The 26,189-nt window shown below is 39.1% G+C and overlaps 2 protein-coding genes across 11 annotated transcripts in view; one reads left to right on the top strand and one right to left on the bottom strand.

The window, feature by feature from the left end:
- CCN6 (cellular communication network factor 6) overlaps positions 1–7,796 on the top strand; it is a 45,719-nt gene extending 37,923 nt beyond the window's left edge. For 3 of the 5 annotated variants that reach the window (XM_050949885.1, XM_050949882.1, XM_050949884.1), the window contains 4 exons: positions 2,565–2,859; positions 3,321–3,563; positions 6,888–6,951; positions 7,608–7,796. In XM_050949885.1, the coding sequence (XP_050805842.1) occupies positions 2,565–2,859; positions 3,321–3,563; positions 6,888–6,951; positions 7,608–7,719 (714 nt within the window). In that variant the 3' untranslated portion in view covers positions 7,720–7,796. Of the gene's footprint in view, positions 1–240; positions 307–2,564; positions 2,860–3,320; positions 3,564–6,887; positions 6,952–7,607 lie in introns of all 5 variants that reach the window. The other 2 variants (XM_050949886.1, XM_050949883.1) reach the window with 2 other exon arrangements.
- TUBE1 (tubulin epsilon 1) overlaps positions 1–26,189 on the bottom strand; it is a 75,636-nt gene that overhangs the window by 36,300 nt on the left and 13,147 nt on the right. For 2 of the 6 annotated variants that reach the window (XM_050949737.1, XM_050949740.1), the window contains 6 exons: positions 24,619–24,806; positions 22,405–22,580; positions 19,735–19,875; positions 17,728–17,868; positions 14,172–14,346; positions 9,868–10,891 (listed from right to left, as the gene is read on the bottom strand). In XM_050949737.1, coding sequence (XP_050805694.1) covers positions 10,733–10,891; positions 14,172–14,346; positions 17,728–17,868; positions 19,735–19,875; positions 22,405–22,580; positions 24,619–24,806 — 980 coding nt within the window. In that variant the 3' untranslated portion in view covers positions 9,868–10,732. The other 4 variants (XR_007773896.1, XR_007773897.1, XR_007773898.1 and 1 more) reach the window with 4 other exon arrangements.

Genomic DNA, 26,189 nt, shown 5'->3' with positions numbered 1-26,189 from the left:
ATAGTAGGCTAAGGAAGGAAGAATCATAAAATATTTGGTTTGTCAACTTTACAAGCAGACTTTAAATTTTTATCCTAACTTGATAGAACGTTGAAGATTTTTTCAAGTAAACAGTGTTATTCAGTGGCAGCAGAGTTAACCCTACCCCAGGATGTTTTCTCAAGATTTGTTTTTCTTGCTGTGAAGAGTCACACCTGAGTTGTCCTCTCTTTCTTTGTTTTTTGTTTTGTTTTTGTTTAGGTAAAGCTCGGCAGGTTCAAAGCACATTTTGACTTATAATACAAAAGCTTAAATAACTGCATTAATGTAAGTAATATTTGCTGAACCACAGCATATAAAGAAATTCTGTTGAGTACACAGATCCATTTTGAAATAAGAGATACCTGATTTTAGTAACAGACAATACCACAGTGTGTAGTTCAGACCCTAGCCAAATTTTTACAAGATACATAATATTTTGGGGAAAAAGATTTCAGCAAATGTTGAGCTGTGCTGATGGGAGTTTCCTAAAGTAACCATCCAGTCATTTATACTGATAAAGGTTTAAGAGCACCTGTTTACCTCACAACCTTCTTCCAGAGACAGAAACTTTAAAAAGCTTTAATAACTGGCACCAGAAGTACAGACTAAGCTAATTTTATGGCTGGTTAAGGTTAACATAAAGCCGTTCCTTAAAAAAATCAGTTATAAGAACTAGTGATTTATCATAGGACTATTGTACTATGTTTTTGTGGAGAACGAATGAAAATAAATAATGGAATGATTAAAAAAACACCATTTATTAAACTGTGCCTGGAACATTGTAGAGCCTGTTTGAGATATGGCATAATATTTCAGCTCCCATAGTGGTTGATTTTTTGAACAGGTGTGTTTCTTAAAAAACAGTTCTAGTCAAGTGACCATGGAAGCTAGATGTTGGAACCCAGTAAAACTTTATAGGTTTGGTGGAATGTTTGAAAAATAGTGATCATAGCTACAAAAATTACTATAAATATGAAAATCAGAGGGGAAAAAACCCATTAGGAAGATCCCCTACTCCCTGTGGTAAACTGGAATTCAGTTATGCGGCTGGTTGTTGTGGCATGCAAAGCAGAGTTCTGCAGCAACTTCCAGTTTAAATATGGGAATATGTATTGAATTAAATAGGAAAATGAATAATATAACTAGTACAATAGTCTTCCCTAGACTGCCAACGGTTGTTTTTACTGACTGGACAGTACTGCACTGCACAGTTTGTTTGGAGAAAGAGAGAGAAGCTGATAGCATTTAGCTGGGTCCTTAGGTACCCAGAAAAATGAGGAAGATGGATCAGGTTTTTGGCACCTATGTGGTAGCTGAGGTTTTGTCAGTGGGGAATGCCTGTATCTTCTCTTTCCCCGGATCTTAATGGGCAAGGTTGGAGGTTTCTTTAAGCTACACTGGTGGAGCTGCTTGTACTCCTTGTTCCCAAACCCATTAGACCATGGGAACTACTAGCTGCTCTATCAATCTATTCGCCACTGCTAAATAAGCACATCAAGGTCTAGGTTTTTATTTAAGACCAATGAAATAGTTATGGTTGACATTTAAATTGTCATCATGTTTTAGCGTTAATACGCCATTGAAATAAACAGAAACAATGTACCGCTCTCAGAAATACTATTTCAGGCTCACTGTAGACTTCAGAAAACAACACTCATGGCTCATTTCTGGAAGGTTCTCTATTCAGTCATGGGCTAGAACCAGTTTTCCTTTAAAGTGAAGACTTAAATTCTGAAGCAGGAGCTGGACTGTATGGAGAATTCTGTAGCTGCAGAATCAAGAGAGACACAGGACTTTTGCTTTAGGTCACTCAGACTACCACCTTGCCATCTCAATGCTGCCGCCAGTCTGTTAAGATCTCTTTCCTGCTTAAGCCCTGGATCCTGCAAACACTCATGTGTGTAAATTTATGCATGTGAACAAATGTGCTCACACGTGTATCGATTTGCAGGATCAGCACCCTACAACACATTTTTCCTGCCCCTAGCACAAGCCAACACAACAATGGAAAAGTGACCTGCCTTCTGTTCCTTCACACACCAACAACCCAATTGTCAAGTAAGCTGTAAGTGCCAAATTTTCAAATACTTGCACCAATGTAAGTGGCAGAAAGAACATCACTTGACTTCCAGATATCAGAGTCAATTTATAGGGCTGACAGATACAGTCTGTAGATTAGGGCTGAGTACATTTGGTATAACTTTATTAACAGTGTGAAACCCTACAACACCAAATTTAAAACCTTCTCCTAATTACACTAAAAGTTGTATTTTGTTGAAAAAAGAGACAGATTAATTTTCCTTGAAATAAACGGTAGGTCAGATTCACTGTTGGTGTAACACTCCAAATGTGCTAAGTTAGTGGTGAATTTGGTCCTTTGTTTCTCATGTACTGCCCCAGCATATCTCACTTTTTCATCTTGTGAATTTTTACAAAAGCTTTAATGGCTTTATGAAACTCACTTCTTTCATCCTTACTAAAGTTTATGGTATACTAACCATGCTTAAAGTAACCCAGCCCTCAAAAGTCCAACCATATGTAAGTTTTTCTGCAGGGCACAAGGCAACGGACAACTAGAAGTGAAGCCTGGGGAAAAATCTGCAGAAGCCAGTGAGGTACATCAGCGTAAAGAGTTTTGTCACTGGCCATGCAAATGCCCCCATGTGCCAACCTGCACCCCGGGAGTGAGCCTGGTAAAGGATGGTTGCGAATGTTGTAAAATCTGTGCCAAGCAGGCTGGAGAGACCTGTAATGAAGCAGAGACCTGTGACCCTCACAAAGGACTTTACTGTGATTACTCTGCAGACAGGCCTAGGTATGAAACAGGAGTATGTGCATGTAAGTTACTCTTTCACATCCTATTCTTGAAACTTCCGGGGGTGATAAGCATGGCTCTTTATAGTCTGACTCGAACAAAAAAAATCTTTTAGTTTGGGCTGCACAGTTCCTTGCCTGTAAATTACACCAGCGTACACTCACTCATTTACTGCTGTGTAAATAAGTATTTTTAAGGGTGTCACTGTTACACCATTTTACACATCAGTCAAAGTGGTCCATTAGGTGTAGCCACTCTTACTTATGGAAGCATTTGTGACTAGGTTGAAACAAAGGAGCCAGTAAGTATAATTTCTCTCAGATAAAAGTTGTGTTTGGGTGAGAAAGGGCAGAACTCTCCTCTTACATCTGCAGAGCTTCATCAGTGCAGGTAATTGGATGATCTCGCCTTAACATTTGGTATCCATTAACTGCATTTTATAGCTTGTAGCTGTGTTAGTAATTTTGCTCTTTGCCATTTTCAGATATGATAGCAGTAGGATGTGAGCTCAATGGAGTGTATTATGTCAATGGCCAGGCCTTCCAGCCCACCCCACTTTATAAGTGTCTCTGTGTTAGTGGTGCAATTGGATGTACACCTGTATTCACCTCAAAGGCAGCAGCAAGTCAGTGTGTCATGGTCAAGGGCAGAAAAAAGTCTGGACATTCCAACTGTGGCCCTGGACAACAGAAACAGCTACAATCAACAGGCTACAGATCAATGCCAGGTGTGCACGACTAGCATGGTAAACTATTTTTGTACATGGTAATTTTTTAAACTACACATTTATTTAAAAAAAAAAGAACAAATGGTTTGATATTCTATTTACTGACATCTTGTAGATCCTTCTTATCAATAGAAAATGGAGGATTCTAGATTTTGGCTCAGTCAGCCTAGCTGGTTATTGACAAAATCTCAGTCATTGCAAGGGGGAAAAAAACAACTTCCTTCTCTGTCTTGGATTCAGTCTATAAGAATATGGAGCAATTTATAAATTTTCTGGTTTCTAAACTACTCGCAATATTATCAGGTTCAAATTATAACGGCCATTTCCAAGTTAAATCATTTGTCCTCTGCTTCTAGGATGAGAAGGAGAATAAAATAAAACTAAGGGTAGCCCGAGGCTCAAGAACAAACCAGATTCAAGTATTGCAGATATATAGGAAGGAGCATGCAAACAAGTGAGCCAGCCAGGCTATAGCAAATTTATACACACACGCTGGTAGTTAACCCCAAAATCTGGAATTCAGGTTGGACAAGCTTTCAAGAAGTTCAAGTGCTTATGCAAGCTATCCTAAAAAATGGAACCTTATCCTACATTTAAATGATACATTTGATACTCAGAGCTGGTCTACACTACAAGGGAAAATCGATCTCAGATACGCAACTTCAGCTACGTGAATAACGTAGCTGAAGTCGAAGTATCTAAGATCGAATTACTCACCGTCCTCATGGCATGGGATCGATGTCCGTGGCTCCCCATGTCGACTCCGCAACTCCGTTGGGGTTGGTGGAGTTCCGGAATTGATAATAAGCACGTTCGGGGATCGATTGCTACCTGCCGATAGGGCGGGTAGTGAACACGTAGCCTCAGACGAGACATGAAGGATAGCAATTCCTTTTTACAGAATTTATCCAAAACTGGGACTAAAACCATACACAATAGGAAAGGAACTCAGAAAACCAACTGAGTTCAAATGAATGAATTGCACACTTTTAGAGAATGATGTTAATCTAACCAAGGAGAAACGGAGCCATCTGGAATATCGGATACCAAATCATTTAAACCAATTAAAATGTATTAATAGATTGGAATTATAATTTTATATACCTGCAAGACAAGATGTTGCTTCTTCCCGGCACGTTAATAAAACAGAAATTTTAAGGTGAATTTTCATTTTTATTGAGAGTGAAGAGCAGCTCCAGCCCTTGCTATGAATTCAGGAATTTGGATAAACTGTGGAACACAATGAGAACTGCAAAGCAACTGTTTCCCAGTTGGCTTTCAATTCACAGGGCTGAACATTCCAGCCCCGTGTTTGCAGGGGAAGGGAAGGATCACTGGTTGCTACACATGCTGAGGGTCCATGCAGTTATTCAGCTCATACACCACCTCTGATTGACTGTCTTTTCCCAAGATACAGGTGATGGGGACAGGCAGCTAATTAGAGCAGCATTTCCCTCCATAGACAAGTTTTTTTCACCCAGTCCTGTAGAAAGGTCTGAAAACCCATAGAGAGTTGGCAGGTCTAAATAGACCCAGAAATTGCTTTTAATCCTTTGCTGGCACATCCATGGAAGAATTTTCCCCATTTGTCAGAGCCTTCCTGGATAGAGACTGCTCTGTGCACAGGGCTCAGTGCACTAGGGATTCCATTTCAGGAACCAGGCCTTAAATGGAACTTTTCTGCCTTTGATTCCAGTTGAATGGAAAGTCAAGTTTGTTTACATGTCCAGTTTTACTTTCTGGTTTTCATGTATTACCATGATGTTACAATTTTTGGGTTACAAACTCTTGGCAGATATTTAAATCTAAATAAAAATTTCCTTTGATTTAAAAAATGAACTTTGTGGGTCACATGCCTATCCATCTTAGATTTCAAACCATGATTTTATAGACCCAAGCCAATAATGAAACACTGCAGAGTGACGGACTCAAAAATTAACTTCTGGAATTAAATTTATAGTTAACCCTTGGCACTACCACATGAGGACCTGCGCTATAATCTACTCCTGGGGGAATTCTGTGCACACAATTGATAAAATTTGCAAAATTTTAATATAATACTATATAAACACCCTTGTTTCAATTATTTTGGTAATTTATTTCAAAATACCTTTCAGCAATTAGCTCTGTAACAATACAGACACATACATAAATTCTCCCAGGAAGAGAGTTAAAGAAACCCCTGTCACTACCCAGTTGTTTCTCTGCCCCCTTCCTATCTAGAGCCCAGCCAGGGGGTCAGACAGTCACATCCCTCCCTCATAAAGGCCAGCGGTGGGCCCCCCCAGCCCAGATACTCACATCCCCTACCCTCCTAGAGCCTAGGGATCCAGAGGGAGGAACAGCCTGATGCTAGGTCCTGGGCTTGCACAGTTTTTCGTGCATGCCAACTCCTTCCTTCAGGACATGCTGGGAACTGCAGCTGCTGGGAATCCTCCAGTTCAAAATCCTCCTGGGCTCTGCCAGGTCCAATGGCCCCTAATGGAGGCCAACATCTCAGCAGCCCATTTCTGTGGGGAAAAAAGGAAATTCTGCACACACATTAATTTCTGCAAAATCCTGCATTTCGCAGTGGCACAAACTCCCCCCAGAAGTAGCTATAATCCTACATCGTTTCTTTACGTCCTGGGCTGACGGAGGGAAAAAATGGGGGCTGACAGGGAGGGACAAAATAGTGCCCCAGCACTAGGTTGAATATCTTCAGTTACTTTAAACTGAACAGAAACACCTTCAGCCACACTGGAACCTGGAAGTAAGAGCTCTTGGAAGAGAAGTACCACTTAGCTTGAATAAATGGAAGGTCTGTACTATATAGAGGCCTTATCTATTATGTCTGAAGCACCAGAGATGTACATAGCATTTTACAATACCACCAATTAAGATTGAGGCATGACCCAAAGAACAGGGAGACAACATGGAAAGTGAGGAAGATGGACGGGACAAAACCAAAACAGAGTAGGAATCCTTGGTAGGAGAAATGCTTTTTCCCTTTCACAGAGAAAACCTGAACATTTGTTTAAAAAATGATGTTCTCTCCTTAACATAATGTAATAATCTATGGTTTCAATTCAATTTGTGCATAGTTTGCATGAAATCATGCAGTGGCTTGTTAGCTCTAAGACTGTTTTAATTCTTTCCTCCTTTCTGTTAATGCTGGTAGCAAATGCTAAGCTTAATTTTATTGCTTTTACTGTTCTTTCAGTTTTCCTGCTTCCCTTAAGCATTTTCTGTTTAGCTAATTCCTAAACGAAGACAGTATCTATATCATACGTAGAAAATGTACTACATATGAGCAATTATGTAACCTCCCTTTATTTATTGCAGATCTGTGCCAGGCTTTTAATCTGCTTCCTGCACTGAGATCTTTAACCTGCTGTCTACCTTCCAGGTACCCTCATAATTCTGCCCTACCCTCTTAACTACATGTGCAGATTTCAAACCCCGTGAGCCCTTCTTGAGTATTTCATCAAGATTTGCCAGTGATTTTAAATCTTATTTTATACCTTTACCTATTTGCACTCCTATTAGGTAGGGGATTAGATTTATTAGCATTAGATATTTAGAAATGACTGAAAAAAAATTGCTCCTGACATAAAAAAAAGAAAAAAAGTTACATATCAAATGATTTATTTACATATGTTCATATAATTTTTCACAGCTGCACTTGGTCTGCAGTCTAAGAAGTTTTTAAAATATGTTCTTCACTACTCTGGATGTTTTATAGCAGTTCTTCAGAAGGAATTTTGGGTTCCCATAACATTAATCTGGACGGCCATAAAACATACAAACAGTCATGCTGAGATTTTCAAAGCCATCTCAGAGATTTGGATGTCAAATTCCGATTTTAATGGAAATTGGTATCCAAATTTCTTAGGCAGCTTTGCACATCTCAGCCTCAGCCTTTTAGGTCTAACGAGAGAAACCACATGAACAGAAATCAAATACTAAATCACTTTTTCAATTAATGCTACTTTAGGCTATTTTTAAAAGTTCTGTCTCTATCTTGCTGTGTTGCAACATGTATAATACATTGTTGTGTCTCAGGTTACAGAAGTCTACCACTTGTTTTGAAGGAGAAGTGCTTAGTACAGGCAACTTCTTGGACACCTTGTTCCAGAACCTGTGGCATAGGTATATCCAACAGAGTGACCAATGAAAACAGTAAATGTGAAATGAGAAAAGAAGAGAGGTTGTGTATCATCCAACCTTGTCAGACCAATATATTGAAGACTATAAAGGTAAATTGTAGTGCAAAATGGCTTTCCATTATCTCTGATATGTGAGCCTTCCTAAAATACAAAATTGATCTTGTCTTTATCATGAAGTGGTGAACTACAGAAGTATAATTTTTAAGAAAGCCACAAATCTGAGGACCATTACTGGTAGCCTGCTGTTTTATTACTTTAAAAAATAAATCTCCATTTCTGAATGGTACAAAGAAAAGTAAGACAGCTTAAAAAAAGTAGGTAGTGTTTCAAATGCCACTGCTATTTAAATGCATAACAACCTTTGTTATTTGTTCTGTTGGCTTTTTTCATGTGAAGTTTCAAGCTTTGCTTTGTTTTGCATTTAAGATTCCAAAAGGAAAAACATGTCAGCCAACATTCCAGCTTCCCAAAGCAGAGAAGTTAGCCTTTTCGGGATGCTCAAGCACACAAAGCTACAAACCCACTTTCTGTGGTGTGTGTCTGGACAAGAGATGTTGCATACCTAACAAATCCAAAATGATCATTGTACAGTTTGACTGCCCCAAAGAAGGCTCTTTTAAGTGGAAGATGATGTGGATTACATCTTGTGTTTGTCAGAGGATTTGTAGTGATCCAGGAGATATATTTTCTGGACTCAAGTTATTATAACTTACACCATGGACAGCAGTGTATCATCAGGATGGCAGCATGCTCAGTTTGAAGAGTTAGCTAAAGAGAAGACCCTTCCACTGAAACCAAACTTGTTGGCATTCTTCTGTTAAATACCCTGAGAACATGGTTTAAGAACAACATGTATGTATGTAAAACAAGACACTCAAAAACCGTAAGAATTAAATTGTTTGAAGCGCGAGTATACATTTGAGGAACTTCTAGCTAACATAGGGACAGCCATGGAGGGAAAACATTTGTAATTTAAAAAAATCCACAGGAATGCAGGGGTGAATTTGCTCCATATTTACACAAAACACTCCTAGAAATAGGTGTCTTCCCTCATCCTCAACAAACATGTAGGATGACTACATGCAACCGACGAAGTGGGTATACACCCACAAAAGCTCATGCTCCAAAACGTCTGTTAGTCTATAAGGTGCCACAGGACTCTTTGCTGCTTTTACAGATCCAGACTAACACGGTTACCCCTCTGATACATGTAGGTTTAAATTAAACATCCAAGTAACTTAAGATTCCTTTTTCTACTAACTTTTTTTGCTGTAATGATCTATCATTCTTGATCCACAAGATAGATATTCTTACAGCTACACTGATACAGCATTAGAAAAAAAGATTAATCTTGTGAGTTAGAAAAAAAATTACATATTGCAGCATTCAACTACAAATGAATTTTAAGCTCAGATTCAGTTGTGCACCAATTCTTATATTTTACATTTCTCCAAATGCAGTGGATAAAAGAAACATCATATCTGCACAGGTACAAACGAAAACGTATTTGTCAAGACATTGGTTAGTTCACTTCATTCCCAGTGAACTATGTTTCTAGATTTTAATTTTACATGTATACAATTTGTCTTTTCATTATTTTTCCCCTCTCATGACATTCTGACAAAAATCAAACTTATAAAAGGAACAAACACTACTTATACAATGAAAAGTAACCTCATGATCTTATGCTAGCCCGCCTTCATTTCTCTTCCTCTTCATGATATTTTGTTTCTTATTTAACCTAGACTGCAAGCTCCTTGGAGTAGGGACCATGGGTGAAGTCCTGGCAAAACTCCCAGTGACTTCAATGGGGATAGGATTTTACCCTATGTCTTTTGTCATAAAGTGCCAAGTACATTTGTAGTGTTCTATAGGTAAGTTGTTTCATCGGAGTGACTTTCAAAATGCTTTCTCCCTAATAAGAATTGCCTCCACAAATATTTGTCTTGTGTATTTCTGGCCTCATACATTGAAAATTAGAACTAATACTATTGTGTCTCGTCATACTGCCACCAGAGCTCTCTTGAAAGAAACTTGTAATTAAAAAAAAATGTAATTTTATGGGTCCATTTGTAGTTGCTCCACACAGTTTTTAAGACAAGAGAGTCAGGATTGGCAGACAAATTCTGAATATCCACATATTTTATTCTAAAAAAATACAGGAGTTGTTATTAAGACAACTGTTTATAAATATAGTCTGATCATAATACAAAAATCTCTTTACTCTAATTATATATTTAAAATATACTTCTATTTTAATTAGGTTCTTTTAAGAATATAATCTTCATTCTCCAAACAATCCATATCGTAAGTACATATGATCACAGTTATTAGATGAAGAGGCAGCATACTATGCTAGCCTCTTATCCTCATCAGTATATAAACCAACATTAGTGCAACCTAGAGTTCATGAAAGGTGAATCATTATTATACAATATATTAGTATTGTACTTGATGCATCTGTTTTGTCAAATTATTCTTCATATTGCCAGTTTTGATATCAACTTGGAAAATTTTAGTTCAATTACATCTAAATACAATGACGAAGCAACTCTTTAAGGTGTGAATAGTGACACACATCACTTAGACCATCATTTTGGAAATAAATTTTCTAGGCTATTATGAACTTCAGAAACGACTCACTAGATGCCTCCTTTCATCTCAAAAAAGGAAATGTAGGATTTCCCTTCCCTCATATATCTTATACCAAGGGGACTCTTTGCTCCAAAGCAGGGATCAATTAGTGCAAGTTGGTCCAAGGAGTTCACCAACTCCATTTTGGGCTGTTACAATTCCTCCCTTCTCTCCTCCTGGCAGACGTGATCACTACTTACTCTGCTAGTGTGTGATATATGTTGGTCCTTTTTCCACAGTCTGAGCACTTGATACAACACTCCCAGCCAGCCTGGAGAGAGACAGTAGCAGCATCTCTGTGGAATGATTAGTCCTAGCTGCTTTCATAACCCATCCAGGTAGCTTAGGCAGTTTGCTGTTCTACAAATAACAGCAATTCTTCCTCTGTTACATAGCTATCTTCAGTCTTGAGGGATATGTTCCAGGCACACTTTTAGTGGCATCTAGCTGGTTATACTCCTCTATTAGATCTGACAAGGATGATATGGCTTCGGAGAAACAGCTTTGCTCCATCCCATCAACACGCAAGTAATGGTGAAGGTGAGCCTATAAGAATATACACAGATTAACTATATCCTTTTCTGTGCACAAGGAGTTAGATTAGATTAATCTAGCTCAATATACATTATTGTTTAGCCTACCTTGAAAGGGGACAACAAGCACTATCATAAATAGATTGAAAGATGGTCTAGATTCACTATATCCTTTGCTGAAATGCTATTTAGCAACTTCCTGCTGCAATACTCTGGGGCATGCCCACACTACAGCTGCTACAGCAACACAACTACAGTGCCAGAGCTGTGCTGCTGTAGACTTTTCCCACATTAATGGAAGGGGTTTTTCCACTGATGTTAATCCACCTGTCTGAGAGGTAGTAGCTAGGTTGATGGAAAAATTCTGCACTGGGGGTTAGGTCAACCTTGTGACAGCGCTCGGGGCATGAATTTTTTGACAGCCCTGAGTGACGCTGCTAGGTTGATCTAATTAATCTTTGGGTGAGCAGGGAGGGGATCTTGAACAATACTGCCGGCCAGATCAGTCACATATCTCATCCTCCATCCTGTCTTACTCTAAATAAAGATCATTAAGGAGGCTTGTTTCTTTGTGTAGAAGCTTGTTGAAAGAATTCACCAATACATAGTTCTGAATCTTAGGCTACGTCTACACTGCACCGCAGTGCAGACTATTGGGGATGTGAATTGCAGAACATACCGAAGAGTTTCACACTAACTGCCCTGTGTGGATGCTGCTGGCATGCACTTAAAAAGTACCTAGTTCACGTGAACATAGTCCTAACAGTTAGAGAACACAAACTAGTTTGGCCAGCAGCATCCGTATGCGGCAGTTAGTGCGCAACACTTTGGTACACTTTGCAATTCACCCCCCGATAGTCCGCACTATGGCATAGTGTAGGCAAGCCCTTAGTGTCACTTCTGACCAAGTCCTTTATACTGAAAGCCAGGTGTCAGTTGTGGTTCAAAAGTGTTTTTTCTAGTGCCGCAAGATATCAAGATAATAATGGAGTAATGGCAATAAATGCTTTATTATTGTAATTCCTGATTCGTGGAGTTTGCAGCAAAGCTTCTCTACTATTTGCCATTTGTTCAGAATGCAGCAGCATTTTTACTCATTGGTTTGACTGACTGCTGGCTGCTTCTGAAGTGGCAGGTGGTCCATAAGGCTATTATTTTCAAACGTCTTTAAGGGCCTAAGTCCTGGGTACTTCAGCGACACCATCTTGAATGTGGGCAAGGCTCTCATCCCTGCTCCAGCCCATTCGTGACAGGCAAAACGGCCGCTGCACATAAAGAAGCCCTAACAACCCTGATTCTGTCTGGGAAAGGCGGCCTCCCGAGACTCCCCTTGAAAGTTCTGGTGTAGAATGGGAGTAGGTGGAGCAGTGCTGTATGTTGCAAAAATTCTGGGCAGCACTGCAGTCCATAGGATAATCTGGGGAAGCTGCTGTAATTTAGACAAGCCCTCAGGGGTGCCTACATTACACTGAGGGCCACTCTGGCCCTTGGAGAAGCCCAGGATTGGGAGGGCACAATGACTCCCTCTGCCAGGCTAGAAGTTCAGTGCTTATGTTTATCTGCCACCCACCTTTAGAGGGCCCATCAAAGCAGGCTGGCAGACAATTGTGGCTTTGTTGTTGTGAGCTGCAGTGTCTGGAATTCACTGACATTAGTGTTTAGCCAGGACTACACTTAAAATGTAGCTAACTACAACCTAGCTACCTGGCTCAAGTATGTGAAAAATTCAAACCCCGAGTGCCACTGTTCAGCTGATTTAACCCCCCAGTGAAAATTCCTGGGGATTGGAAGGTGGATCATTTATATTAACAGAAAACCTCCTTCAGTCCACATAGGAAGCATCAACAGCTCTAGCACCTATAGTGTAGACATGCCCTAAGGTTAATCTTCCCACTTTTTAGGATTCCTTTAAAAACTTTGAACTTCCAAAGGTGTTTTAGAACAGTGGTTCTCAACTGGGGTACACATACCCCTAGAGTGTGCAGAGGTCTTCCAGGGGGTGCATTAACTCATCTAGATATTTGCTAGTTTTGCAACAGGCTACATAAAAAGCACTAGTGAAGTCAGCAAAAACTAAAATTTCATACAGACAATGACTTGTTTATACTGCTCTATATACTATACACTGAAATGTAAGTACTATATCTATATATAAAATAAATCACTTGGAAATCGTGGTAAATATGAGAAAGTAAGCATTTTTTCAGTACCAGAGCACTGTGACACACTTGTATTTTTAGGTCTGATTTTATAAGCAAGTAGTTTTAAAAAGTGAGGTGTAACTTGGGGGTATGCAGGACAAAGACTCCAGATCCATTAGATTTTCTTCTCCCTTGCTGAAATTCCTAAGTTCGTCAGCATTTTTTATCAGTATAGTGCCCTTAGTTTCAGTTATCATGCCATCAAAAGGACAGGAATACACAGTTATTTTGGCATCTTTGACAGAAGTAACATCTCCTTCCATTTCTTTTTTTAAAAACCATACCATGCAGGACTGAAAAGGCAGAGATATCAGAAAGGGGCACAGTTGTCTGGAAAAGTTGAGAACCACTGCTTTAGGATATCCTGTTAACTCAATATACGCTTCTTTTCCTTTCAGTCTTTTCTTGGGTTATCTACCCAACTTAGTTTTAGTTGTTAACTTAAAACACCACCCTCATTTTAGTTAAGGCTGTATGTTTGCCACAGCCACGACTTTCATGACAAAACTGAAGTCTCAGTCCGTGTTAAAAGACAGCTTCACTGGATTTTACAAGTTTGATAACGGTGAGTTAGAGTACTGGTGTTAAAAACTTAAAAAAGGTTTTTTTAAACAATTTTGATGATCTATAGCACAGGACTTATGACAAACATTAAAAAAAACCTATGAGCGATAACTTAGTTAACATTTCTATCTTTTGCTTTGACAAAGCTGCAGCTTTTCCAGTTCCTTTGATATGGCAAACAAACAGGCTTAATTGGTATATTTAGAAGTGCTACACTTTTGTAGTGTTCTCCCAGCTATCCTGGTGGGGTGCAATTCAGACATAGGATGGGTTATCAAGACACTCATTCTGGTGGTACAGGAATACTAATAAAAAGAATAATGCAATGTTATCAGAAAAGGTAGGTCCACAACACTGCTTTGCATTCGGAGTGCAAAGTGTATTGTATCTATATTAAAGCAATATCTTCTTTGTTACAGCTTGCACTGAAATTTGTTTTTCTCCTCCGCATCTCAAAAAATAAAATGATAGAAGAGACTACTGCTACTTTAAAAGTACATTGGGACGTTATGCTGCTTTTCACTGTACCTTTTTCTTGTAGAGCTTCATGAATCTGTCTTTGAGCTCTGTAAAGGTCGGTTTCACACACGTGTTGTTTGCTAATGCCAACAATGAGTGAGAATGGCCCACAGGAGGTACTGAACATAGGCCAGTTTTCCAGCCTTCTTGATTCCATGAGACAAAATGAAGGGAAGGCTTCAACCTGCAATACATAAATTCATAGCTTAAAATAAGCAAGCAAAGAGGTACAGTACATAGCACCATGTTAACAGTTCTGTTTACTTTACTAAAACAAGCAATCTCAAGGACACCTGCATATAAAATTTCAGGAAGAAAAAAGCCATTATAATTAGCATTTGGCATAACTCTTTTAGACTTTGTAAATTAGCAGCTTAATTAATGTAACCTTAAAAACCACAGGAGAATGCTAATTTTAATAATCATTTGTTAGTTTATTTTATATTTCAGTATTAAAAATAAAGCTACCTTCAAGGGACTGGTATCATAAGATACTTCACTCGGTTTGTTTCCCATAAAAAAGGGGAAGCCTAGCTGCAGCCCTAACTAGTCAAACATAGTGTAATACAGTAGATGCCATAGACAGCATATTCTTAAGTTTGTTGACAGATCATATAGGTGATTTGCTGGTGCTGGGAGAAAGCACTTATCTCCAGTAACTGTGGTTCTTCAAGATGTGTTGTCCATATGGATTCCACTCTTGATGCACATGCACAAGATTGGATTCCTTCGTCCATTGTCTTGGGGCTGCCCACCGGGGCCTTAGATGTCTTCACACCTCAGCACCCGAGGTCATAAAGGCAGAGCAGGCCCAAGCATACTTCAGTTCTTTTGTCAATAACAAATCCCAGAGGAGGACTCTGTAGTAGAAGGGAAGGAGGATGAGTCCTGGAGACCATGTGGATAACACATCTTGAAGAACCACAGTTGCTGTAAGGTTAGTAACCATTCTTCCTTCAGTGACTGTACACACAGATTTCACTCTTGGTGACTGTTTCCTTGGAGATGGGTACTGAAGTCCTACTTTAAAAGTGACTACAGTACAGCCCTACTAAAATGGGCATCTGATCTGGAAATCTCTATAATGAATAGTGACTTGTGAATGAGTTGACTGAGCTCCTGGAGGCTGCCTTACATATTTTCAGTAAGGGACATTCCTCAATCCGGTATCAGAGGCTGACTGAACTCTAGCAGAATGAGTTCTAATGTAGTTAGCTGGTTCCAACTTGGATAGCTTGTACTGTGTTTTTATATAGCTGAAGATCCATTTTGATAACCTGTGAGGATACTGCCTGACCTTTAACCTTCTCAGGTAGGGTTGGCAGAATTCAATGTTTTTTAAAATAATTTTGACAGATATTGATATTTATTTTCAAGCATTTTTTATTTTTAGTGATTTAAATTATCACAGTTGTACAAAATTATGGGTTTGAAACATTGTTTAATTTTTAATCACACAGTTGTAAATTATGGTGGGGTTCAGATTTAATAACAGTAGCCGACAAGATTCAAAAAAAATTAAAGCTTTATAACTGTTAAAACCCAAATTATCAATATCACATGTCAAAATATACAATATAAATATTCTTAATTCAAACTCTAAGAAGTTTTCAAGCATCATTTTTTACTTTGCCTACCTGTAAATTTTTATTATTACTAGGGCTGTCAATTAATCACAGTTAACTCATACGATTAATTCAAAAAAATTAATAACGATTAAAAAATTAATGGTGATTCATCACAGTGTTTAATCACACCGTTAAACAATAGACCATCAATTGAAATTTTTTATAAATATTTGTGGACTTTTTTCTACATTTTCAAATATATTTGAATACACGCCTTCCTGCTTTGGCCATCATTCCAGAGGACATGCTTCCATGCTGATGATGCTCGTTAAAAAAAGAATGGGTTAATTAAATTTGTGACTGAACTCCTTGGGGAACAATTGTATGTCTCCTGCATTCTGCCATATATTTCATGTTATATCAGTCTCAGATGATGACCCAGCACATTTGTTTTAAGAATACTTTCACTGCAGATTTGATAAAACACAAAGAAGGTACCAACGTGAGATTTCTACAGCACTCAACCCAAGTTTTAAGAATTTGGGGTGCCTTCCAAAATCTGAGAGGGACAAGATGTGGAACATGCTGTCAGAAGTCTTAAAAGAGCGACCCTGTGATGCGGAAACTACAGAACTCGAACCACCAAAAAAGAAAAATTAACCTCTGTTGGTGGCATCTGACTCAGATGATGAAAATGAACATGTGTCGGTCTGCTCTGCTTTGGATCATTATCGAGCAGAACCAGTCATCAGCATGGAAGAATGTCCTCTGGAATGGTGGCTGAAGCATGAAGGGGCATACGAATGTTTAGCATATCTGGCACATAAATACTGTGCAAAGCCAGCTACCAAAGTGCCATGCGAACGCCTGTTCTCACTTTCAAGTGACACTGTAACTAAGAAGTGGGCAGCATTATCTTCTGTAAACGTAAACAAATTTGTTTGTCTTAGCGATTGGCTGAACAAGAAGTAGGAATGAGTGGACTTGTAGACTCTAAAGTTTTACACAGTTTTATTTTTGAGTGAAGTTACGTAACTAAAATAAAATAAAATCTACATTTGTAAGTTGCACTTTCATGATAAAGAGATTGAACTACAGTACTTGTATGAGGGAACTGAAAAACACCTTTTTAAAATCTTTTTACAGTGCAAATATTTGTAATGAAAAATAATATAAATTAAGCACTGTACATTTTGTATTGTGTTGTAACTGAAATGAATATATTTGAAAATGTAGAAAAACATTCAAAATATTTATAATAAATTTCTATTAGTGGTCTATTATTAACAGGGCAATTAAAACCGTGATTAATCACGAATAATATTTTTATCTCACAATTAATCGCAATTACGTTTTTTAATCGTTTGACCGCCCTAATAATTATCAATGGAAATATTTTTCATGTATGGTGAAATCAATGCTTACCTATGTTTATCAATAAAAAATGAATCCTTCCAAGCCTATCATCAAAGATCACTAGGTGTGCTTCTGAATGATTGTGTCATGTTAAGGTAATATAACAATGCCCTTATTACATCAAGCATATGAAATTTAGCTTCCCCTGGGGTTGAGTGAGGCTTGGGGGCAAAAACTGGGAGATGAATTGAACCATTCTCTCAGCAAACATCTTTATGACAGGTATATGATAAGAATGGTGGGGTTTTTTGATTGTATGCATACAATTATTTGGCAATCACTTCATCATAACCACAAACAGATTTGGCTTGGAAAAGGCCCCATGATGCTTAGAAAGATTCACTACTTACAAAGCTTATTAACAAATTATGTCATTAGGAAGCACAGAATAGTATTTTCAAGCTCTTTCACTCATTTTCTGTTGGTCAGTAACATTTCCTCTCTCAAGTGCCTATAACTTTTTTTTTTTGCTGAATTTATTATTTAAGCTTTTTGTATGAATAGGGAGCATCTGTGAGCATCTGACAACAGCTTCTGTAATAAGTAATTGTACACAAACAAGCCATACAAATAGATCAAACCTTTCAATGTTTCTGCGAAGGTCTGAAACCTGTACATTTCCTCGAACCAGAAGTGCACAGGCAAGGTACAAGCTATGCTTTGGGTCTGCTTGAATCAACTGGTGGTCTTTGCTGAAAGCATCTGAAAACATTTGATCCAACCTAAATTAAGAAAAAAGGCAGTTATCTACTTTTATTAAGCATGCTGAAGTTCTTCAATAATCCTATAGCTTGCAATTTAAGAGCAACTGAAATTCATCCACTTCCTTGTTATTTTAAAGTATAAATTAGACAGTCAAAAAAATATTCAAACAATACTACAAGCTGGGTGGCCTATTTCAACCTACATTCTCTTATGACCACACATCATTTGCTTTTCTTGGCACTCTTTTCTTTGAGCACCTTACCATATAAATTATACCAAGTTCAGAAATAGTGGATAAGGGGGAGTAAGTTACATGCCAGTAACTTGTGTTGAATTTACCCATAGTGTCCCAGACTTGTGATGAATGTACCAGAGTTGATGTAACCTGAAGCTCAGTGAGGTAAAAGATGGTTCAAGTTACAACAGACTAGACTTCCTTAGATTTAGAGAATAGAGATTTTTTTCTCTCCTCTTTGCTCTTTCCAATTTGTTTGCTTTATACATTTGAAAGCATTCTGTGTACTGTCAGATTCCTTTTTCTGTGGCTCTTTCACCCAGTAAAAGGGAAGAGGGAAAAAATTAAGAGAAAAGGAAATTGTGAATGTAAAGCCATAGGTATTGGCAGACGAAACAAAGTATTTCAAATTGATTTTTTTTAGAATTAACTAGATTTCAAATTAAGTGTCCCTTTACATGGACCATCCTTGTTCCCAGACTTGTGTGTGTCAAAGGTTCATTACCTTATTTTACAAAAATTCTATGCCTTTAAAAAAATGTGTGTGTGTGTGTGTGTGGGGAACCCACTGAATCACACTTTCAACTTTATTTCTTAACAAGAGTTGTTTGGCACTTTAAAAATTAAAAAAGAAAAAAAGGAAATTTCCCCAAAAGTTCAAATTGGACTGGTTTATGTAATCTGTGGAAGGAGAGCCATGGTTGAATGATCTTATGGGACCCAAAGATGTAAAGCTCCTCTACTGTAGGATCTGGAAAGTTCATAAAGGAGTGGAGTCTTGGGAAGAGAGGTACAATTATACTTGGGCATAATATCAAGTAGTAGATGGTGGAAAGAAAGTTTAAAGCTTTATGCCTGGAAAGTTGAGAATGTGAAGTTTTTAATGTAGAGAAAAGACTCCAACTTCACAAGTCTCCTTCATGCCTTCTTTCAGTCCCTGTATACTCCTTTAAGCCGCTCTTCCATGTGCCCCAGGTCCGCTGTAAATAATCTGTCCCCACTCTGTGTCCTCTTCCACTTACCTTACCCAGAATCTCTCTATTAAAGAGCTGATAACATAATGCTACCCTCCATGTGTCCCCCATTCCCTACCAACAGCAGGTACATCTCCCAGTCTCCTGCATCCTGCTCCATACCCTATCCTGGAATATCATCACTGCATCTTCCACCCTCCCATTTACCTGTACAGGGACCCTCCACCAGCACTGTACCACTTTCTATCACTGCTCTAATGGTGGGATTTAATTCCTTGGTGGGAGGTAGAAATACCCTATCACCAAGCTCTTAATAATATATGTCTTTGCAGTTTCTTCACCGATTTCCAAAGAACCCACTAAAAAGGCACTTCTCCAAAAAGCTAACAAAACATATTCTGAGTTTGTAAACCAAGCCATTGTGGAGATTGAGCTTAAATAAAACACCATTAAGAACATTTTCAAAGTGAATATCAGGGAAATTTTGGAAATACCACAGTGCTTTTAAATGTCTTATTTTTTCCCACAGGCTTGCAAAGAAACTTTTATCCTGGGGTTAGATACAGAATGTACAGTTTTCTTTTGTGGAAGTTACACGATATAAAAATAGGGCTTAAACCAGACCTCAGCTATAGCGTAGCCTCCATTACTCCATAACAGTTTGTTTCACCTACCGTCTAGAAGGTACATTAACATCAGCCAATGTATACAGAGGAGTCAAGCTGGAAACCAGGTAATGAAGTCGAGGAAAGGGAACCAAATTCATGCTGATTTCATTAAGATCCATATTAAGGGAACCTTCAAACCTGGCAGAGCTAAAAGTTTAATAGTACTATTATAAAAAACAAATCATTTACTTACAAAAAATTATGTAGCAGCTTGATTTGTTACTGTTATATCCATATTTTTTTTCCAGTTGTTCCCTATAACAGAGAACATCATGGAGATGAAATATAATGCTTGCAGTGTTGTTGAAGCCATGATGGTCCCACGATATAAAAGACACAAGGTGGGTGAGGTGATTTTTTTTTATTAGACTAATTTCTGTTGGTGAAAGAGACCAGCTTTCGAGCACCACAAGGCAATCTATTCCATTTTGTACTTAGCTGCGACTCTGATTACCTTTCCAAGACTTGAAGACGACCTCTGTGGAGCTTGAAAGCTTGTCTTTTTCACCAACAGAAGTTGGTCTAATAAAAGATATTACCTCACCCAACTTGTCTCTCTCATGAAGTATAATGTCATTTTACCAACTTCAGAATTGGTGAATCAATCACTATCATGAGAGTTACTGGTTTTTCATACATTTGTACCAATATTCTTAATTTCTCTTAAAAAAAGCACTGAACATTAAAACTAAGCACCCACTGTTTACTGGTTAAGGTACTGCTCTGCAGAGATGTGGTTTTTGGCTGAAGATAAGCCTGAGGTGTGATAACTCCCTTCATAACTAGCCAGGGGTAGGCAACCTCTCGCATGCGTGCCAAAGTGGCACATGAGCTGATTTTCAGAGGCACTCACATTGCCCAGGTCCTGGCCACCGGTCCGGGGGGCTCTGCATTTTAATTTAATTTTAAATGAAAAAACTTCTTAAACATTTTAAAAACCTTATTTACTTTACATACAACAATAGTTTAGTTATATATTATAGACTTGTAGAAAGTGACATTTCAATGTTTTTAGAAGGTATTACTGGCACGCAAAACCTTAAATTAGAGTGAATAAATGAAGACTCGGCACACCACTTCTGAAAGGTTGCCGACCCCTGACTAGACATGTCAGGGTTACCACTGCAGATCATTTCACATAATTGGAAATAGGGATTAGGGCTGCTATACTACTAAACACAACGGGGGATTACCAGGTTAGCTATGGTCATTAACTGGAATAAAGAGAATTGGCTAGCAGGAACATGTACAAAAAGTCTTTTAACCTCTCAGTTTAACAATGTGTGACTGTATAAAACTACAAGCAATCAATACCTATATATGGGCAAGAATCTTCCCACCAATTCATTTCAACCAAAAGAACTGCATTATGCAAATAAACTGATGACAAGAACGGAGAGAAGAGGAGTTACGCCTCCCTCTCACTGCGTGTACTGCACTGATAACAGCAGCCAAAAAAGGAGAAAAAATGATATAGAGGATGCTAATTCTGATGTCGCAATCCTAAACAAATGTTCACAGGGAAGCAGCAGGTGATGGTAGATGGAGGACCAAAGACATGGAATGTTCATAGGATGAAAGAGTTAAGAAACCTGGCAACACTAGACAAAAAGTTTTCATGGATTTAAAAAAAAAGTGAGAAGTAATCAATTAGACATCAGTTTTAGTAACCAAATGTATTTTAATAATGATTTTGCATAAATTCACATATCTTTTGAACCAACCTGTTACAAAAAGTGGAGCAGTACTCTTAAACCATTAGTCCCAATTAACTTCAATGGGAGTTCTTACAGTGACTAGTTTTGTATATTAAACAACTAGTGTTTGCGGGGTAGCAGGTATATTCAAGAGGTGGTGTATCACTACGTGAGTAATATTTGTTTATACCCTGTCTTGTAATATTAGTTCCTATTTTTAATAAAGGTGAAATCACATTTCTGCTGCATAAATATTTTCTTATATTTGAATGTACTTCAGTTTGTCTTTTGAAAAATCACTCATGAATAACTTCTCACTTTTAAATTTATTTAACACTATTTGACACACAGCATAAGGGTCCAAGACCTGAATATCTTCAAAAAATTCTACTTGCCTGTGGTGAGTAATCACTTCCTCCAATGGGTGAGTAAATCATTTAAAAAAAGAAAAAAACCACAACAAGAAACAAAACCAACACCCAAAACTAGATCTTTAGGGCAAACCATGGATTAAAAAAAAAAAAAATGTTTCTTTTGCCAAGGGCAAGTTTTCATGATAGGTTTACAAAGCTAGGCTAGCAAGTTAGAAGAGTATCAATCCTAAGAATTTGGATGACCTCTTTCTTCATCTGTACCACAGATTCAGTAGGAGAAATCCTGAAGTCAGTGGGGTGTCATTGAAGTCAATGAGCGTTTTGCCATTGACTTCAATGGGACAGGATTTCATTCAATATCCCTTTTACGGTTTCTACAGTAGTTTCCTCATGCTAAAATGTAAGCTATTTTGATAAATTACCCCCTGAAGTCGGTTCTTTAGACTGCTGTTACAAGACTTGAACAGTGCTTATTAACTCTTAATTACAACAGCTGACTAATACCATACTGAGAATGGATCAATATTTTCTGAAGTGCAGTACATCCATTCTGCATACTATCTCTCGCAGCATTACTTGCATAGTGGAATACTCAGTAAGATTACCTTGTCAGGTTCAGCAGCAAGTTGGCCACAATATTGTTCATAGCATCAAATGGCTTCTCCTGGTCAGTTTTGATACTGCCTGCACTTGAGGTTAACAAGCTGTTTTGTTTCACAGTTGATCCTAGCTTTCCAGAACTGGTCATCTGATGAATTTTACTAACTATAGAAAATAAAGACTTGGAGAGAAGACAAATGAAATAATTATTATAAAAAAAAGCTTCCAGGTACTCCTGTGCACAGAGCTTTCACATTCAGTGTCCCTGTTTGTTTCAGTAAAAACTTAAAATCTAAGAACAAAAATTTAAGCACAGTAGCTCAAATTAACAGTTTGTGCCTTTCATGTCTGCTTCACTGTTTGGTCATTCACAATTGACTAATGTATTTTTGAACAGCTTTTCTTCAAATGTGTCAAGAAAATATGAAACTTAATTCAAACACAAGTTTAATTTTTATTCAAATACAGAAAAACCTGTATTTTCTAAATAAGATATTTGTTTTCATATTCAATATAATTCAAAAGACAGCACAAAAGATTTTTTTTCAAATTAAAAAAAAATCACTTTTTCATGGGGAACAATTTTGTTTATAAACCAATAGCCATATATTGAGAATAAGGATCTTAAAAACAAGGGTTTTTGCAATCATTTACTGTTTACTTTAAAGCAGACATAGGAATAAAATTCCCTGCTACAGACCATTTCTGTAAGGAAGGGAAAAAAGTACTGGGCAATTTTTAAATAAGGATAAAATTTTCAAAAAAAACCCAAACTAACTTAGGACCCTAAGTAGGGCTGCCAGGTGTCCGGTTTCTGACTGGAAAGTCTGGTCGAAAAGGGAACCTGTCAGTGTCCGGTCAGCACTAAAAGTCTGATTACTAAAGTAAACGTGATAAGCCTCCTTGTCGAGAGGGTGGGAAGATCAACAGCTGTTCAGCTGCTGATGGAGAGCCACAGCCTCGGCTACAGGAGGCCTCTCACAGCTCTGACTGAGGAGGGGGCCGGCCCAAGGCTGGGGAGCGCCCACTGGTTCGCACTGGTGCTGTGAGCTGATTGGGTGAGGGGAGGAGGGCAAGCTTCAAGCACGACAGAGAGGCTGTGGGAAGGAAGGGGGCAGCCCGCTACCTGCGGGGCTCGGATGTTAGGAGAGGGGCTGTTTGGAGAGCAGCCCCTGGATCTGCTTGCCTTCCTTCTGGCTGCAGAGGGGCCTGGGCTTGGCACGCTGTACTGCACGGGGCCACTTTCCAACAGGTCAGCCTGCCCATCCCAGCCCCATGCACAGCATGATCACTGCCAAGGTAGGAGCCTGGCTGCCTCTAGCGCTACTCCCTGGGAACTTGATTCCCCGCACTCTCCGGGTGGCAGAAGTTGACAGGCTCTGGCGTGTTGCAGCCAGCCTGCCCCAGCCACAGCTAAGCTAGCCTGGGAGCCAGGGCCCCAAGAGCCCCTTGGTGTGGGGTGCAGAGGAACCAGGAGCAGAGGCTCGATAAACCCTTCAAGAGAAGTGGGAAGACCCCAGAACCAATATTTCTGTGCAAGTTTTCTGGAGCCAGCAAGGGTGAGTGGATCATGGCTGCTGCAGGGGTGGGGGAGGCTACAAACTGTGGGGCAAGTTCCCCAGATGGAAGCGACCAACCACCTGCTCCCAGTTCCATGGACCCAGACAGGCAGGGGACACCAGTGCGTGTTTGGAACCGTCCCTTGCCTCAGTGTTGGTGGCCTGGAGGAACTGGTGGGGGGAGCTGGGAGTCAGGACTCCTGGGTTCTCTCCCTGGCTCTGGGAGGTGAGTGGGGGCTAGTCGGTTAGAGCGGGGGCAGGAACTCAGGAATCTTAGGTTCTATCCTCAGCTCCAAGTTGTGACTTGAGTGAGTGGCTTATGGAAAGAGTGTCCACTGCAGGTAACTGGTGGGGTGGGCAGAATGCGGCGGTCCCTAGGCTGGGTGCAGAGTAGGGGAGGGGGAAGAGTGAGTGGAGGCAGGACCTTGGGGGAGACGGAGGAGCAGAGTGTCCAGTTTTTAGAAATTGGAAAGTTGGCAACCCTAACCCTAAGTCTCATTTTCAAAAGTGACTTAAGGAACTTAAGAGCCCAAGCCACTTTTGTTCTTTTTGAAAATAAGTTTCAGGATAAATTTTCATCAATACAGACAAGAAAGAAACACTTCCTCTGTAACGTACACAACAAGAGAAACTGACGAGAATATTAATACTCTCTCTTACTTCATTTTCAATTGGCAGCACACAGTCCGCATGCTCATTAAGTTCCTTCATAGCCAGAACACTATTATATGGAGAAGTAATGACATCATCCTCCCCAGAAGGGTAAACTGAAGTAACAAATCTATATACTTCCGGGAACTCATCTTCAAGCACGTTTAGTACAAAAGTACCAAGACCAGATCCTGTCCCTAAGAATAATTAAGAGAATAGTTACAATTAAAAGAGATAATGCTTAAAACAACATCCTGAATTATTTAAACCCCCTCTGAAACACAGGATTTCTTTGTACATTACAGATCAGATTTTCATAAGTTCTCAGCACGCAGTGATCACAGTAGGAGTTAGTAGAGCTGGACAGGAAAAGGTTTTTCCATCCTGAACTGGGATAAGAAATGGGAGAGATGATTGGGAGATGTCCAGGTGATCTCCACGCCAGAATTTAACCTTGAGAGGGAAGAAAACAAAGTAAGAGGGGATACAGCCATGGACAAAAGAATTGACATAAGGAGGAAGGGTAGTGTAGATACCAGATTAACAGGTTATGCTGGTGGTAGAATGTCTGTGCCTAACAGGGTAAAGAATGTCAGTGAAGCCAAACGGCAAAAATTAAGATGTCTGTACACTAATACGAGGAGCCTAGGTAACAAAATGGAGGAACTAGAACTACTGGCAGGAAGTGAAACCGGATATTATAGGGATAAGAGAAACACGGTGGAATAGTAGTCATGACTGGAGTACAGGTATTGAAGGCTATGTGCTGTTTAGGAAAGACAGAAATAAAGGCAAAGGTGGTGGAGTAGCATTGTACATCAATGATGAGGTTAACTGTAAAGAAATAAGTAGTGATGGAATGGACAAGACAGAGTCTGTCTGGGCAAAAATCACACTGGGAAAGAAAGCTACTAGAGCCTCCCCTGAGATAGTGCTTGGGGTGTGCTACAGACCGCCGGGATCTGATTTGGATATGGATAGAGACCTCTTTAATGTTTTTAATGAAGTAAACACTAATGGGAATTGTGTGATCATAGGAGACTTTAACTTCCCAGATATAGACTGGAGGACAAGTGCTAGCAAGAATAATAGGGCTCAGATTTTTCTGGATGTGATAGCAGATGGATTTCTTCACCAAGTAGTTGAAGAACCTACAAAAGGGGATGCCATTTTAGATTTGGTTTTGGTGAGTAGTGAGGACCTCATAGAAGAAATGGTTGTAGGGGACAACCTTGGTTTGAGTGATCATGAGCTAATTCAGTACAAACTAGATGGAAGGATAAACAAAAATAGATCTGGGACTAGGGTTTTTGACTTCTCAAGGGCTAACTTTAAAGAATTAAGGAAATTAGTTAGGGAAGTGGATTGGACTGAAGAACTTGTGGATCTAAATGCGGAGGAGGCCTGGAATTACTTTAAGTCGCAGCTGCAGAAACTATCAGAAGCCCGCATCCCAAGAAAGGGGAAAAAAACCATAGGCAGGAGTTGTAGACCAAGCTGGATGAGCAAGCATCTCAGAGAGGTGATTAAGAAAAAGCAGAAAGCCTACAAGGAGTGGAAGAAGGGTGGGATTAGCAAGG

Source organism: Gopherus flavomarginatus, chromosome 4 (assembly GCF_025201925.1).
Source record: "Gopherus flavomarginatus isolate rGopFla2 chromosome 4, rGopFla2.mat.asm, whole genome shotgun sequence".
NCBI lineage: Eukaryota > Metazoa > Chordata > Testudines > Testudinidae > Gopherus > Gopherus flavomarginatus.
The sequence above is the reverse complement of the archived record's forward strand: the minus strand, read 5'-3'. Positions and strand labels throughout refer to the sequence as shown.